At 40.3% G+C, this 13893-nt stretch overlaps 1 protein-coding gene and 1 non-coding gene across 2 annotated transcripts in view; one reads left to right on the top strand and one right to left on the bottom strand.

Annotated features, from left to right (window-relative positions):
* Positions 1 to 13893, top strand: part of LOC139223679 (cilia- and flagella-associated protein 47-like) — a 47168-nt gene that overhangs the window by 21861 nt on the left and 11414 nt on the right. Inside the window, exons 38-57 of the mRNA XM_070855653.1 lie at positions 190 to 306; positions 615 to 749; positions 1219 to 1331; positions 2329 to 2479; positions 2707 to 2795; positions 3123 to 3209; positions 3964 to 4028; positions 4183 to 4319; positions 5989 to 6094; positions 6487 to 6713; positions 6854 to 6995; positions 7689 to 7816; positions 7930 to 7995; positions 8336 to 8479; positions 10331 to 10504; positions 11039 to 11150; positions 11526 to 11579; positions 11715 to 11812; positions 12864 to 13039; positions 13305 to 13412. Of these exons, the coding sequence (XP_070711754.1) occupies positions 190 to 306; positions 615 to 749; positions 1219 to 1331; positions 2329 to 2479; positions 2707 to 2795; positions 3123 to 3209; positions 3964 to 4028; positions 4183 to 4319; positions 5989 to 6094; positions 6487 to 6713; positions 6854 to 6995; positions 7689 to 7816; positions 7930 to 7995; positions 8336 to 8479; positions 10331 to 10504; positions 11039 to 11150; positions 11526 to 11579; positions 11715 to 11812; positions 12864 to 13039; positions 13305 to 13412 (2429 nt within the window). The remainder of the gene's footprint in view (positions 1 to 189; positions 307 to 614; positions 750 to 1218; positions 1332 to 2328; positions 2480 to 2706; positions 2796 to 3122; positions 3210 to 3963; positions 4029 to 4182; positions 4320 to 5988; positions 6095 to 6486; positions 6714 to 6853; positions 6996 to 7688; positions 7817 to 7929; positions 7996 to 8335; positions 8480 to 10330; positions 10505 to 11038; positions 11151 to 11525; positions 11580 to 11714; positions 11813 to 12863; positions 13040 to 13304; positions 13413 to 13893) is intronic.
* On the bottom strand, positions 10029 to 10099 carry trnag-gcc (transfer RNA glycine (anticodon GCC)). Its single transcript has one exon. It is a non-coding gene; the product is annotated as a tRNA-Gly (tRNA).

The following is a 13893-nucleotide window of genomic DNA, read 5'->3' as shown; positions in this document are numbered from 1 at the left end:
GAAAATTTGTCTAAATTCCAAAAATGTCTTTTTGCTAGCCAATTGTGATTTTAAGAGTCTGATTAACAGAGCACATTTTGCTCCTGAACAGTGGGTAATGGGGAAACAAAGGGGCTGAGAAAATAGAGAGATCATTCAAATGACATGTGGAAATAAACCATGTCATAGTTTCTAATTATTCCTGCTTAGATCTCCAGCCACTTTCGGAGGATGTACACCACAACTAACAACTTGGAGCAGATCCTTCACAACAACATCATTGTGGCCCAGGCCTTGACCGCACTTTGTCTCAACCTAGATGTACAGGTAAATGTTTGGAACATGGTAAGATTACCAGTAAAGCCAGGCTTACTCCAGTAAATCAGGCTCATTTCCAGAAGAAGGAGGTTGAAATCAGTCTGACTTGGATTACCATAGAAATTTATACCTCCAGACAAGTCTGGTCCTGGTGAGGTTAGTTTTCATGTTTAGCTCCACCGCAGGCTTAACCACTGGTACATATTATACCTCCCAATATTAATTGTAAGCAATTTCTTTGACAGAGAAATTTTTGCTAATTACTTTATTAATTACCTTGATTAATAACCTGTTAAGTATGCGTGTGGCGTGTTCAGCCCACAGACTTGTCAGACCCCAATCCAGTGCAGATGTTAATGCTGTGTGTTCACCTGTATGAGCGGCTGCCTCAGTACATGCCACTGCACACCATCACACTCTCAGGAGACCTGCACAGCACTTTCAGCAAACAGGTAACACACACACACACACAGCACCGAGGTTGGTCCTTAAAAAAAAAAAAAACTTTAACTACATGCCTTGTAAATCAAATTCATGAGCACTGTGAGACTGAAAGAGGCTCGGATAATAACCTCCTGGACAGATAATGACACATACAAACACTGCAACTGGGATCGCACACAGACACACATTAACAGGATTATAGACACACACATACATTAATAGGATTATAAACACACCCACACACACACTAACGGGATTACAAACACAGACAAATGTACATTTGGGTAATGATCCACATTGTCAGGTTAAGCCACATTACAAGCCTAACAAAAACAGATGTCAGTTTGTCTGTGCTAAGGAAGATGGATTTGATTGTTGTATTGCTTTCTGGCAGCGGCATTTGTCTGTGTGTTTGTGGTTGTGCATGCTTATGTTTTTATGTATAAAAACCTGGCTGTTTCTGTGTGTGTGCTGCAGGTGCGTCTGAAAAACCCGTCCTCTAAGCCTGTCAAATACCAGGTCTTCCTTTTAGGAGAGGATGCCCATCTGTTCTCCCTCCCTGATGGATCCACTGTCACCATTCCTCCAATGTATGTTTTTTACCCAGAAAATGAAAACCGCAGCACACTTTTATTTCTAGTAGCATGCAAACATAAAGAAAATGTTTGTCAAAACTTGCTATAAACTAGTTTTTCGTTTGCAGAGTACCTTCTATCACACATGATTCCATAAATACATGTTTTAATTATGTAATTATACACAAATGCTTTCAAAATCATGCTCACACTTATTCAGCATGACATGCTCTTTGCCGAGATATCACTTCTTTTCATTATGCAAGTTTGTCAGAATGTAAATAAATATAGGCTAAAAGAGGGACTCAAAGTAACTTAGTCACTCCATGACTTCAGTTTTCATATAGTCTTCATACCACAAAACTCTGGTATAACTATAGTTTCAGACCGTAGCGGTAAAAAGAATAGCAATAGGGGTGACATCCCTAATTTTTCCAGGTCAAAGCTTAAATAATCTTGAAAAAAAGAGTCTTGTGCAATGAAATTATAATCATGAAACATCGGTACAAGCCTTTTGTAGTGTGCATCAACAATAAATGATTAACTAAAACTGGAATCATTAATGCAGAATTGCTGTCTTTGCATCTAGTCTTCCAAAATAACTTTTTTTGGGCAGACCTGTGCCTTGCAAAGAAAAGGAAAAACCATCTTCCACTTAATCAGTTTTTCAGTTATTCACACTCCAAGTTAAGTAAATTTAGTTTTGCCTTGAGACTGTAGCTCATTAAAATGTACCAGTTTTGCTCTCAAGTCAGGCCTCTCTATAAAAATAGCCCATGTCCCATTTTGAATCCCTAACTTTATTTTCAGAAATGCTGTCTTCAAGGACAATGCCCTATGCGGAAACATAGAATTAAAATTCTGCTGATTCATTACTGTCATAACCTGAAAATGGGAGCTTGTACAATAAAATAATAGTAGTTGTAAAAGCACTGTGGAGGGCATTCGGGTTATCATAGAAAAGAGGCTCAATTAACAGATAATTTTCCGTCGGCTGTGGTGATTTTCACAGGTTGAGCACTGAACTGACCATCCAGTTCAGCTGCTTCTTCATGCAGCCCAAGGTGGCAGTCCTTCTGCTCATCTCCAGCTCTCCCTTTGGCCTGTGCAGCACCACTCTCGCCTTCAATCTGAAGACCCAAGTCAGTCACATCACACCAACAGTGAGTATAATTAACTAAAGGGGTCGACTTACTGTCACACTAACATTTACTGCACTACTGACTAGTGGCTACAAGCCCTTGAATCACAACTCACTAGCATGCTGTGTCTAACACACATCACACATAGTTTGGAGTACACTGTGTTTCTGAAGACCGGCTGTTGGATATCTACAGCTGTAGGCTGATACTAGATGACAGATTGTCTGCTTCTTACTGTCTATCCATAGAACACTATCAAGTGCAAGTCTCCATGCTACCAGCTGAAAGTTATCCAAGTACCCATAACTAACCCTTTCAGTGAAGATGCTAAGTTCAGGTAGGTGTCTATGTCCACATACAAATGCATGTACACAGCTTGTGACTGTTTAGAATCCCTCTTGACATAAAGCTGAGCACTTTAAAGGGTCTGGCAACCCAAACTACAAATTTATTTTCTCAGGTTTTAGATGCTCTGACTGCTGTAACTTTAGTACACTGGAGGTAAATTTGCTTTTGGTGCTTACTGCACTAAAAAATTGTGTTTAAAAAATTTAGCAGCAATGTGGCCTTCCAGAGACTAAGTTCTGGCACAGAGTGTTTTTTTGTGTTGTATTGCTGAATTCAAACCTTTCTGCTGTGTGTGTATGTGCACGTGTGTGTTTAGGGTGGTGCTGGTGGAGTCTCCATTCAACCCTCTGGAGCCTGAAAAGAAAAAAGACAGCCTTGTTCAACAGGCCTCCTCCAAGGCCAAGTAACAAATGCACTGTTCACAACATTCAGCTGAGAAAGCTGACACGCACACACACAATCAAAGACATATATTGTGTGGCACTGAAAACCGTTGTGGTTTTGCGCAGGGTTATGTTTTTGGACCAATGTAGTGACTTCCTGGAGTCTTGATTCTATCCACATGATGCCTCAAGGTGACAATAAGGTTCCAGGAAGAAGTAGTCCTGCATAACCCCATGTAAAACCCGACTTAACATTTTACATTTTGTTTATTGTACATATTAAACTAGATGTAACATGTTAATTAGTGAGCTTCAGAGGTGCCGGTTCACAGTTTTTTGTTACCTTGGAACAGAGCCAGGCTAGCCATTTCCCCCTGTCTCCACTTTTGAGCACACTGTCCAAGATGGCTCTGCATTGAAACAGATACGCATATTATCTGTATACAGTTGATTTAGAGTCAAAGGAAGAGCCTGTTCCTCCTGGAGTGTTCCTCCTGCTAGTCACTGCTTTAGAAGGTGGGGTAAAGTACGAGGTTGATCCTCAGGAGAGTACTGGGTTGTCATCAAGAATAGCTGGTTAGTATGCATCTCTCACCGCCTGAGACGTCTTCAAAGCCAAACATTGCAACTCCCCCCCCTCCTAATCAGGAGTTGACTGTGAGGATTTGAAATAGGACTGAGGTCATCTATGGTTCATCTGAATCAGGTTGTGTAGTCTGATTTCCATATACTATGAATTATTACGATATTCTTTCCTGTTCTATCATCTTTCAGTATACAGAAGATGACCTCAGACAAGAGCTGTGGGGAGGAGATTGAAGGGAAGTGTTCAGATCTGAGTAAGTATGAACATGCGCTCTATTACTGTTTAAACTTCTGTGTGAGTAAACTACCTTTATTCATGTCTATGTGTGTGTGTGTGTGTGTGTGTGTGCTCGTGTGTGTGTGCGCGCATGTGTGTGCGCGCGTGTGTGTGTGTGTGTGTGTACCCAGATGGGGAGGGCAGTGAGTTCCTGAGTGCAGTGAGGAGTGTTTGTCTGAAGCCAGGCCAAGCAGACACTTTGAACATCCACTACCTACCCTTCTGCCCAGGCACCAAGTATTGCTCAGTGCTGCTAGTTTGCCCGCAGGTCAGTGTGTGTCTGGGTTGTCTGTCAATTCCCTGAAATAGATTTTTTCTTTTCAAATAATCTTTTTTGAAACATGACAGACTGTATTTTTCAAATTGCAGACAGTGATGAACACTAATGGAAGAGAAGTTTATAATTCCTGACTGCAAAGAAAATCTACAGTGCTCACTAAATGAAATTAGAATTTATTAAATTAAATCCTTTCCCTAAAGTTTGCGTGTGCAGGCATACAGTACATGCTAATTGGGTGCATATAAGTGCAGTTTGATGCTCTGTCTACAGGACAGAACCCTGGTTCTGTCACAGCAGAGTATTAGATGGGAAATGCTTTGAGGCAATACCAAAATACCTGGTGCCAATTTTATACACGCAGACACAAAAAGTCTTATTCCTAACACAGTGCCATTTTGTGTCCTGAATCGGATGCGTGTATGAATAGATGGAATTGATTTAAATGCAACACCTGCACACTCACTCACACCATCAGGCGGGTGTTTCACTGCTAAACATCTAGTATACCGTTTCCATGACAGTGTTTCCATGTCAGAATCAGGGTTGTACAATATCATATCATCACAGTAGTACTGGTATAAATCCTAATGTGGTAAAAATTTGTCATCATATTAACAATTCTGTAATAGCAGCATCATAAAGCAGCAACACATGACTTTGATAGTGTAGACGTGGCTTGATAACATTAACCTGCAGAGAAAAAGAGCAGAGGCCTATATTACACGTCTGACAGCAGCAAACAAAACGCTTGCCCGCATATGTTATCTCAAAGACACTGGTTACTTTCACGGTTAGGTATTATTTATTTAAAGCTAAGGGCAAAGGGATGGTAAAAGTTTGACTTTAATAAGTATATAGTACTGCAGCCCTTATCTTGTATCCCAGGCAGAGAATAGGAGGGAATTGGTCCTTTGTTGTGTTATTGCTTCAGAGTAATTACCGTAATCAGGGCAGCACTTTGCAACGTCATGAAAAGTGAGTTCGCTGAGTCCAGCTGAACAGTGGAGGCAGTCAGCTCGACCAGTCACTATAGGATGGGACGTGTGAGGCAGTACTCACAGCACAAGCAAAGGCTGACGTCAGTTTTACCCAATGTGGTCTGTATCATGTTTAAGTTTGGTATTGATCAGCTGGACTCTGCTGACCTGCTGACAACAGTACATTTGTATCAATGGCTTTGATCAGGGAGATATTTTGAAGTGTGAGCACAGAGCCATAGCTTTGCCTCCTGTGACTTCACCAGGTATCACACAGACCGAGTACAGGGCCGTGCTGTGTAAATCTAACCAAACTAACCAATGATCAGATGAACATTTTTTTCCTTTTTAACACGTACTGTATAGTGTAATACTATAGTTCTGTAGTTAGTTACAACATCATGATATTATTTTAGGTCCATGTTGCTAGCCCCTTATCAAATAATTTAAGTTTAAACTAATGTTAGAGTAGTTTTCCACCAAAGTGTGAGAGAAAATTGCATAAGTTTAGATAGCGTGCAGGATAGTAGACAAGTCACAGTTTAATGATGGGCAAAGACCAAATAGCTTATTTAACACAAGTATTCATGTTTGGTTATATGGAGTCTTTAAATGCAACCAATGGGTTTAACAAGCTGCTCTCATTTATTTACCTTGTGGGTCTGTGTGTGTCCCTAAAGGTGGGAGATATGGTCTATATGCTAAAGGCCACAGCAGAATTGCCCCTTCCTTCCCCTCTCTCTGCCAGACCCAGCTCTAACATGGTCTCCATCCCCAACGACTCTGGTAGGAAACCTGTCACCCAAATAAAGCATTTTTGGCCATCGTAGTCAGACTGAAGTAAATGTTATTCACTGCTGCTGTTTTTCTAGTAATGAAGTATGAGCATCACTCACCACTACAAGACACCAACATTAATATATGAATCATGCATCATCATTTAGTCATTTAACATTGGAATGCAAATCTTTTACAAAATCCTATTTCAAAGCCAAAAAATGAAAATCTTGTGTTACATACTGTATTTTGTGTATGTTTTTCCTTATAGTTTACTCTTATATTCTTATCATGTTAAGACGGAGAGCACATCCATTCCAAGAGTGCGCTGTATTTTAACTGTTTTTATAGTGAATAGCAAATCAAATGCTATAAACACTGATGTCTTTCTCTACCAACAGAGCCAGCTACGTCTGTATCCGTACTAAACCTACACTGCAAATTGGGGCAGGTGTGTGAGGAGGTGGTGCGTTTGCCACTGGTCAATATGGCCTGGGAGCAAGCTCTGGCCATCTGGGGTCAGCACAGCATGAGTGCCGATGAGCACAGGAGGCGGATGCTGACACACACTTTACATAGCAGCAGTGTGAGGGCAAAAACAGCTGTACGCAAGTTCCTCAAACAACAGGTAGACACATTTATGCACTCTGGAAAACAGACTGCTTATGTAGTAGGAAGCTGTGTTTGGCAGGCAGATAGGCAGTGTTGCGAGATCTTTGCCCTGTTGTCCTTAATTTACTCGCTGACTCCTGACTTGTCTCCTTTTAGGTCCAACTGTTGAGAGCCGTTCACGACAGTAAAGGAGTGGAATACAGTGTGGAAGTTTCTTTGCCGCAATACTTTACTTTACCCGGTACTGTTACAATACCTCTAAGGGAAGACACCAGCATACCATGGGAGAATCCTGCAGGTACGTACACACACATACATATTTGAATTACAGTGTAGATAAGTCACACATGCTGTATGTATTTTTTAGTAGCAGGGGGACAAGTTAATTTAATCCATTTAGCTGAACCAACTTCTAATTCAATGTCATACAGACATTTTTCAATGAATAGTTTAGTACCAGATGAACCAAAGGAAACGATTTTGCGCATTTCTGTTTGTTTCCATGAGAACTTAAGAACCATGAAGATCAGGCAAATTGACCAAGGAAGGATTTTAAAAGCTGTTTTATTACATAAGGACTCAAAAACCGAGATAATCTATTGTTTTGTGGACAGTGTGTGAGTAGAAGTAATGAATGGAACAAATGGACTTTGTTTACAGTTGGATTACTCTCTTATATGTGTGGCCACTGGGACAAACTGACAGCAAGGCTCATCCATAATTACTACTTGTGACACCCAACACTGTAGTAATTTGTGAAGTTGTAGCAGCTGAAGGATTTGTATTCTATCAACCACCAATTTGCCCTACAAACTACATCCTCACAATAGCTGAACTATTGTAACCTTGACTTAAAGACCTTTATCCCAAGGGATCCTGTCCTGATATAAGTGAATAAAATGAACATGAGTGAAAACATAACTGGCAGCACTTCTCCTTTGATGGTCCACCTCCGCCCCTCCATGAATCTCCTTTTATCTCTGTTCAATAGATTGCGGCTGTGTGGACATCCCATTAAGGTTCAGGTCAGACTCCGTGGGGCAATTTACATGTCAGGTGGTCCTTAGATCCTGGTGCGACATTAGGGTCTATGTGCTAGAGGCACTGGTTACTTCACAGGTATATATCAACTGATAATGGATGGTATCTAATCTCAAATAAATGCTGGATTACTTGTTGGTCTGTGATTTTTATAGGAAATGTTACCAAAAAGATCTCATTTGTGATCATAGGGAGAAACCATCCACATGGATTTCAGTTCGCCTGCTTACTGTTCAGTCACGCAAGAAATCCCACTGGTGAGTGGCAAGAGAAAATGTATTAATCAGTCTGCGTGTGTGTGCTGCCTATTAAAGGCTAACCTAAAAGCATGTGATTAATTATGAATGATTTTAGATATTACTTCCATAATGGGAAACTGATTTCTTAGAAGAGAGTTGTAATTCTAAAAATACAGCAACCAGAAAGCATGGCCGAAATCTATGACTAGTTACATTACTTGACTTAAACATAACATATTAACAGTTTTAGGTTAAAAAGTAGATTCCTTTATTTGCGAAATTATTGTTTAATATGTTGCTAAAATGTGGAATTATGGTGGATTTGAGTCCAATTATCAGGCCTCTGTGTCTCTCACAGCACAATGAGACCCATCAGGACTGGAAAATGCAAGCTGAGCTGTGTGGTGAGGGATTCTCCGGCCCGAAGGTTTTGGATGTGCCAGCAGGGACAAAGGCGTGCTACCCCCTCACCTTTCACCCCTCTGCACAGTGTATTGTCATGGTAATACCGTAATTTGCTGTAGTTTCATTGTTTTCTGTCTTCCTATGGCAGATTCTTGCCTTTTAAAGGGTAACTTCGGTATTTTTAAAACTAGGCCCTAGTTGTACATATTTTCAGGAATTGGTCTAGAAGATGGCCTCAGCAGGCGGCCGTGAAGTGGCGAGTAACTCTCCCTCTCAGAACACCAGAGTTGTCGGTTCTACTGATTCCTCAATTAGTTAGTTTTGTGTTATTGTGTGTTACACACATAGTGTGCTGGATCTGAACTAAACCTTTACAACACAAAAATAACACAGTAACACAAACAAAGAACTGATCATGGCAGCAGTAGATCAGCAGCTCCCATGTTCAGAAGATCTTACAGGTCTGTCTCTGTAGGGATCTTTTTCATAATGTTGTCAGACACTTTGAATAACAATCTTTAAGTGGACATACTTTGGTCTTTTCCCAAAGGATTACATTGGCAGGCATTGCAGCACGTTGAGGTGATCTACTGGGCCAATTCCAAAACTTTGTATGTACTCATCATTTCAAACCCAAAATATGTAAAAAAAAAAAAAAAAAAAAGATAGGGCTCGGTTTTAAAAATACTGAAGTTACTTGGTAACCTCATTGCGTTTTATACACTTTCTGATAGAACCTGAAATCTTTTCAGTTTGTGGCATTGAGTTAGTGTTTCTGATGTGACTTATCCTGAATACACACTAAGCAGAAAGGCCTCTTTGAAAATCCCCTGCCACCAACGCTCATCCATTGTATATTATATTTGGCCTTTCTTCTCATTATCCTCCTCATTTCCATCCTCTCAGGGAACAGTCAGCTCAAGTACAAACCCTTATCTCTGTGCCTCAAACAGCAGCACGCTGTCTGGTCTGTGTGGCTGTTAAGATGATATCTGGGAATTTAAGCCTTCACTGTGGCCAGCATCATCTTCCAGTGCTTTTCTAAGAAGCACAACAGACATTTTTTCCCACAGCTGAGCTTTCTATTCTTGAGAAATAGTAATTTGATATAAATGTCTTGGAATTTATAATGGTTTTTCATCCCTTACAGTGTTGAATGAATACTTGATTACTTCTTTCACATATGGAGAATGTTGAACAGCTCAAATAATGATTTATTTTCTTCAGTTATTTATTACCTTAATTATCAGAGAACTTGGAGCTGAAAATGATTTTTTTGGCAGAGATCACAAATGAGTGAGGAAGTCGGCTTGAGTGCATGTTAGAGAGAAAGAGAGAGAGTGTGTCACACCCCTGTAGCTTGTTCAAGTCCAACAGAGTCGATGTAGTGGTGAGTGAAAGCAGACGCAAGTGAGGATACATGACCCTTAGATCTAGAGAAGGATACCATACGTGCTTCCTCAGACACACATGACAGTATTCCCACACTATGGTGACAGGCTGGATGTTGTAGGGAAAGGTTAGAGAGAAAGATAATTATATTTTTTTCTTTGATGATGAAGTTTTGTTATATCCCCCATTCAAAGTGGATGTACCATTTGCATTTATGTGTGTAGTGTTTAGTGAGATAGTTGAAAAAAGGATCTTGCATTGGCCGGGAATCGAACCCGGGCCTCCCGCGTGGCAGGCGAGAATTCTACCACTGAACCACCAATGCTTGACTGTAGAAAATGGGTGGGAGGGGTGGAACATAGCCTGCTGCAGACCATCACAGTGTTTATTCCTGTGCTCTCTGCCTGTCTGACACACTACACAGACACTTGTATAGTTACATGTGCTGGGCTCTGTAGTCATCCACATTCATGTGTCAGCTACTGTTTCGCTGTCAGTGTGCACTCTGAAAACCAGTTTGTGTGTGACTTCCTGGACTTTATCCCTACCCCCACAGGGCAAGCTGTCCTTACATAATGGCTGCGACGGCACTGAGCATGTGTTCACCCTCAGAGGAGTGGGAGAGCACCCCCTGCCTTTGGACCATGTGGTATTACACTGCTCTGTAGGTCAAACCACACACACGCAGCTGGATGTCCCCAACTACAGCCAGAAAAAACTCTCTCTCAAGGTACAAGCACACATGCAGATAACTGCCACATATATTGTCACTTGCTAACAAGGTTAGCAAGTCTGATATATGAAGAGTCTACAACCATGGGGATCGCCAAAGTGTGCAGGGTTCATCCTCTTGGGATCTTTAATGCCAGAGATATTTCAGTCAGTACCACAGTAGTGGAGCGACTGAATGGCAGTTTGTATCACTACTCTATTTTTGTTTTTCCTTTGGTACCTAAATCATGAAAACCAATAAAAGGGTATATATAATAACCATGAATGTGTTAGGCTTTTATCATAATTAATATATAATGAAAAACTGAATTTGTGGAACACAAAATGGAGTGGAATATATTAAATTTTCTTCTGACCTTTCTCACTGTCTGTCTGTGCGGCTCTGATTGTTGCATTTTGAACTCTGTGCAAGTGAGTGAGTGTTTATTAACTGTGTGTATGTGTGTGTATGTGTGTCTTCTACAGCTTTTACTTCCTTTTTTGTCTGAATTTATGGTTCTCTGTGTGTTTGTGTGCACGCACCTACACGTAGGTGATGACAGACCTATCTGTTATAAGTGGCACCCCCTCCCTGGAGATAAAACCTGGTCACAGCGCTCTCTACACCCTGGCTGTGTCACCATGGAAACGAGGAAAACAGACAGGTGACCCCCCCCCCAGCTGCGTGTGGGGTTTTGTAGACTTAATACGTGATGTGAAGCTGTGCTCAAATGTCAGCTCCATTTGCTCACTGCTTTTATTACATTTGCTTAAACACACAACGCACTCTTTGTGTCCTGCTATACTACACTCGATATTTGTGTATTGCATAGGTGGTTCAGTGGAATTGGATGTTAAGAAGGAAATATAAAGTACCTGTGTGTGCATGTGTGTACAAGTCTACAAAGTGATCATTATGATGGATTCATTAATTGTGTCAACTAAATAAAGCTAAAATAATTACAAACCTAAATTAGACATTACACAAAAAACAATCAGAAAAAATGAACTGAACATGTCATGTACAACTTCTCTTGCAGGCTGTGTCTCATTTCTAGAAACTGATGACATAGAAGAGGTAGACAAGCACACAGGTAAGCTTAAAGTTGTTCCATAAACTGCACATGAAGCACTTAGAGCTCAGAGATCTTCAAAAACACTTCACGTGTGTGTGTACATGTGTGTTTGCAGTTATACCGTGTTTATCCTTGTGTGTGACTGGTATTCAGGAAATGCATTTGGACGCTACAAGGTGTATTTCTCTCTCGAGATAATTTGTGAGCCAGCAGCGCCCATCAAGGTCATAGATGTACAGTGTTCTGCTCAGGTACGTTCTGCAAACTCAGTTGCATACTTCAGTGGATATTAACTAATCCTGTCGCAAATTACCTTTTAGTGCTGCAAACATTCAGTTCAGCATTTACTAGTATTTAAGACTACAGAGCCCAAATGGTATCGACTTAACAATAAGATCAGTGACTTAAGGGAAACAATTATAGGAGACATTTGGTTAAAAGTTTTATTTTTTATTGAACAAATCATAACATAAAGCATACAACTGGTGCAAAGTGGTTATGTCTTCTGTACTGTATGGCTAAATTATATCAAAATCCAAAATACACAAAGTCTATAAATACATTGGAGAAAAGAAGGATACAATTAAATAAGAATGTGAATAAATAAATAAAAGGAAAAAACTTTTAGTCTGTTTCCTAGAACTAGATTATTATATATAGGGTGTAAGGAGGGAGCCACGGAGGAAAACAGAAAGTTGTTGCGTTGCTGCTCCCCTCCTCAGTGAGAAGAGAAGTGACTTCATGCATCTTTAACTTTGGTTTCCTCTCTTTCTCCCCCCCAGTTTAACGGCACAAAACCATAGTGTATTCCTTGAGTAAATCAGGACAAACATGATTTGACACCTAAACTATGGTTGCAAATTCTAGGCCTCTAATTCTACAGCTTACATTTCTGTTGTTTAAAAAATTGCTTGATTTGTTTGGACAAAGCTCATGCATACTAAATGACGTTTGTGATGATATTTTTTCATCTAGAAAGGATCCAAATAGGCATCAAAGGTTAGAAATAGACACGTAAATTGTTGTACAACACGGTAGTTGTATCCTAGTTGCATAAATGTTATTGTCTGCCGTAATAATTATTTAATATAAATATGAATAGTGTGGTTTGATCTATACTTAAGAAAACAGTATCATTCAGCCCAGGATTATCGTTATTATTACATTTTTAACACTCAGGCCCTAAAGTAATGTCTCTGCTGCTGGCCACTGTCACAGGAAAACTTAACTCTGCACTTAGATCAAAAGACATCACAAGGAAAAGCAAAAATAAGTGTCACTTTTGAAATGTTTTGCACCCAGAGCTCAGTTGCCATAGAGATCCCAGTCAGTAACCCACAAAGAGAGCTTCTGATGCTGGACGTGTATCTGGAAGGAGACGACCTGAGTGGGGCCAGCTGGATTTCAGTTCCCCCACAGGAGACTCTCACCTACAAAGCTACGTTCTCCCCGAGCAGAGTAGGGAAGAGCACAGGCAGGTAAGACTGTAGCTGACCTCATTTAAAGAGAAAAAGCAGTATCATTTATCACACAGTGAAGATCCCTGTTCTTTAAATGCTTTGTGTAACTGATCTAAATATCTGATATATCTGAGACTCATTTGTGACCATGACTGTTGATTTGTGAGACTATAATATACTGTAGACCTCAGCGTCAGCTTGGTAATGGCATATAACCAGCAATGTATTTGTCTATTTTGTACAGTACATTATTTGCATAGGTTTGGTGTGTGTTTTCTGCCAGTGTGTTGTTCCAGTCAGAGCTGGTAGGGGAGTTCTGGTATCGACTGGAGCTTTATGCCCTTCCACCTCCAGTCACCATGCTACCACAGACCTGCTGTCAGCTGGGCAAGTAGGTGCACACACACTATCTCATTGCAGACTTATTGCCTGCTTACATTGTATTGGATCAAAAGTATATTGTATTACATTTTATTTTTCAAATGGTTTCTATAAAATGTTCATATTAACAAAATAACCTAAATAAACGTCAGCCTGCAGCCATCCCAGACACACACACCTAACAGTCAAACATGAAACAAAAATAGCTTTAGCTGTTGGAGTGTTCTGTGTACCATTACATCCTCTAGCCAGCATTTATGAGACGGATACAGTTTTTTTTTCCATCTGAGACACCCTTCAGAAAAGACAAATCACTGCCAACAAAGATATGTAGATAAATATATGTATATGTTTCGATGAAGTTACACTTTGGGTTTACTCACAGTGATGAATCTTCTCTGAAACATAAATAGGCTACTGGTGTCTGGGACATCATGAGCCAGCGGCCGTTGATACCATGAGATGTAGAACGTAGGCTGTTAGAGAGCGAA

The sequence above is a fragment of the Pempheris klunzingeri genome, chromosome 24 (genome assembly GCF_042242105.1).
Source record: "Pempheris klunzingeri isolate RE-2024b chromosome 24, fPemKlu1.hap1, whole genome shotgun sequence".
NCBI lineage: Eukaryota > Metazoa > Chordata > Actinopteri > Acropomatiformes > Pempheridae > Pempheris > Pempheris klunzingeri.
Note: the sequence above shows the minus strand (reverse complement) of the source record. Positions and strands in the feature narration are given on the sequence as shown.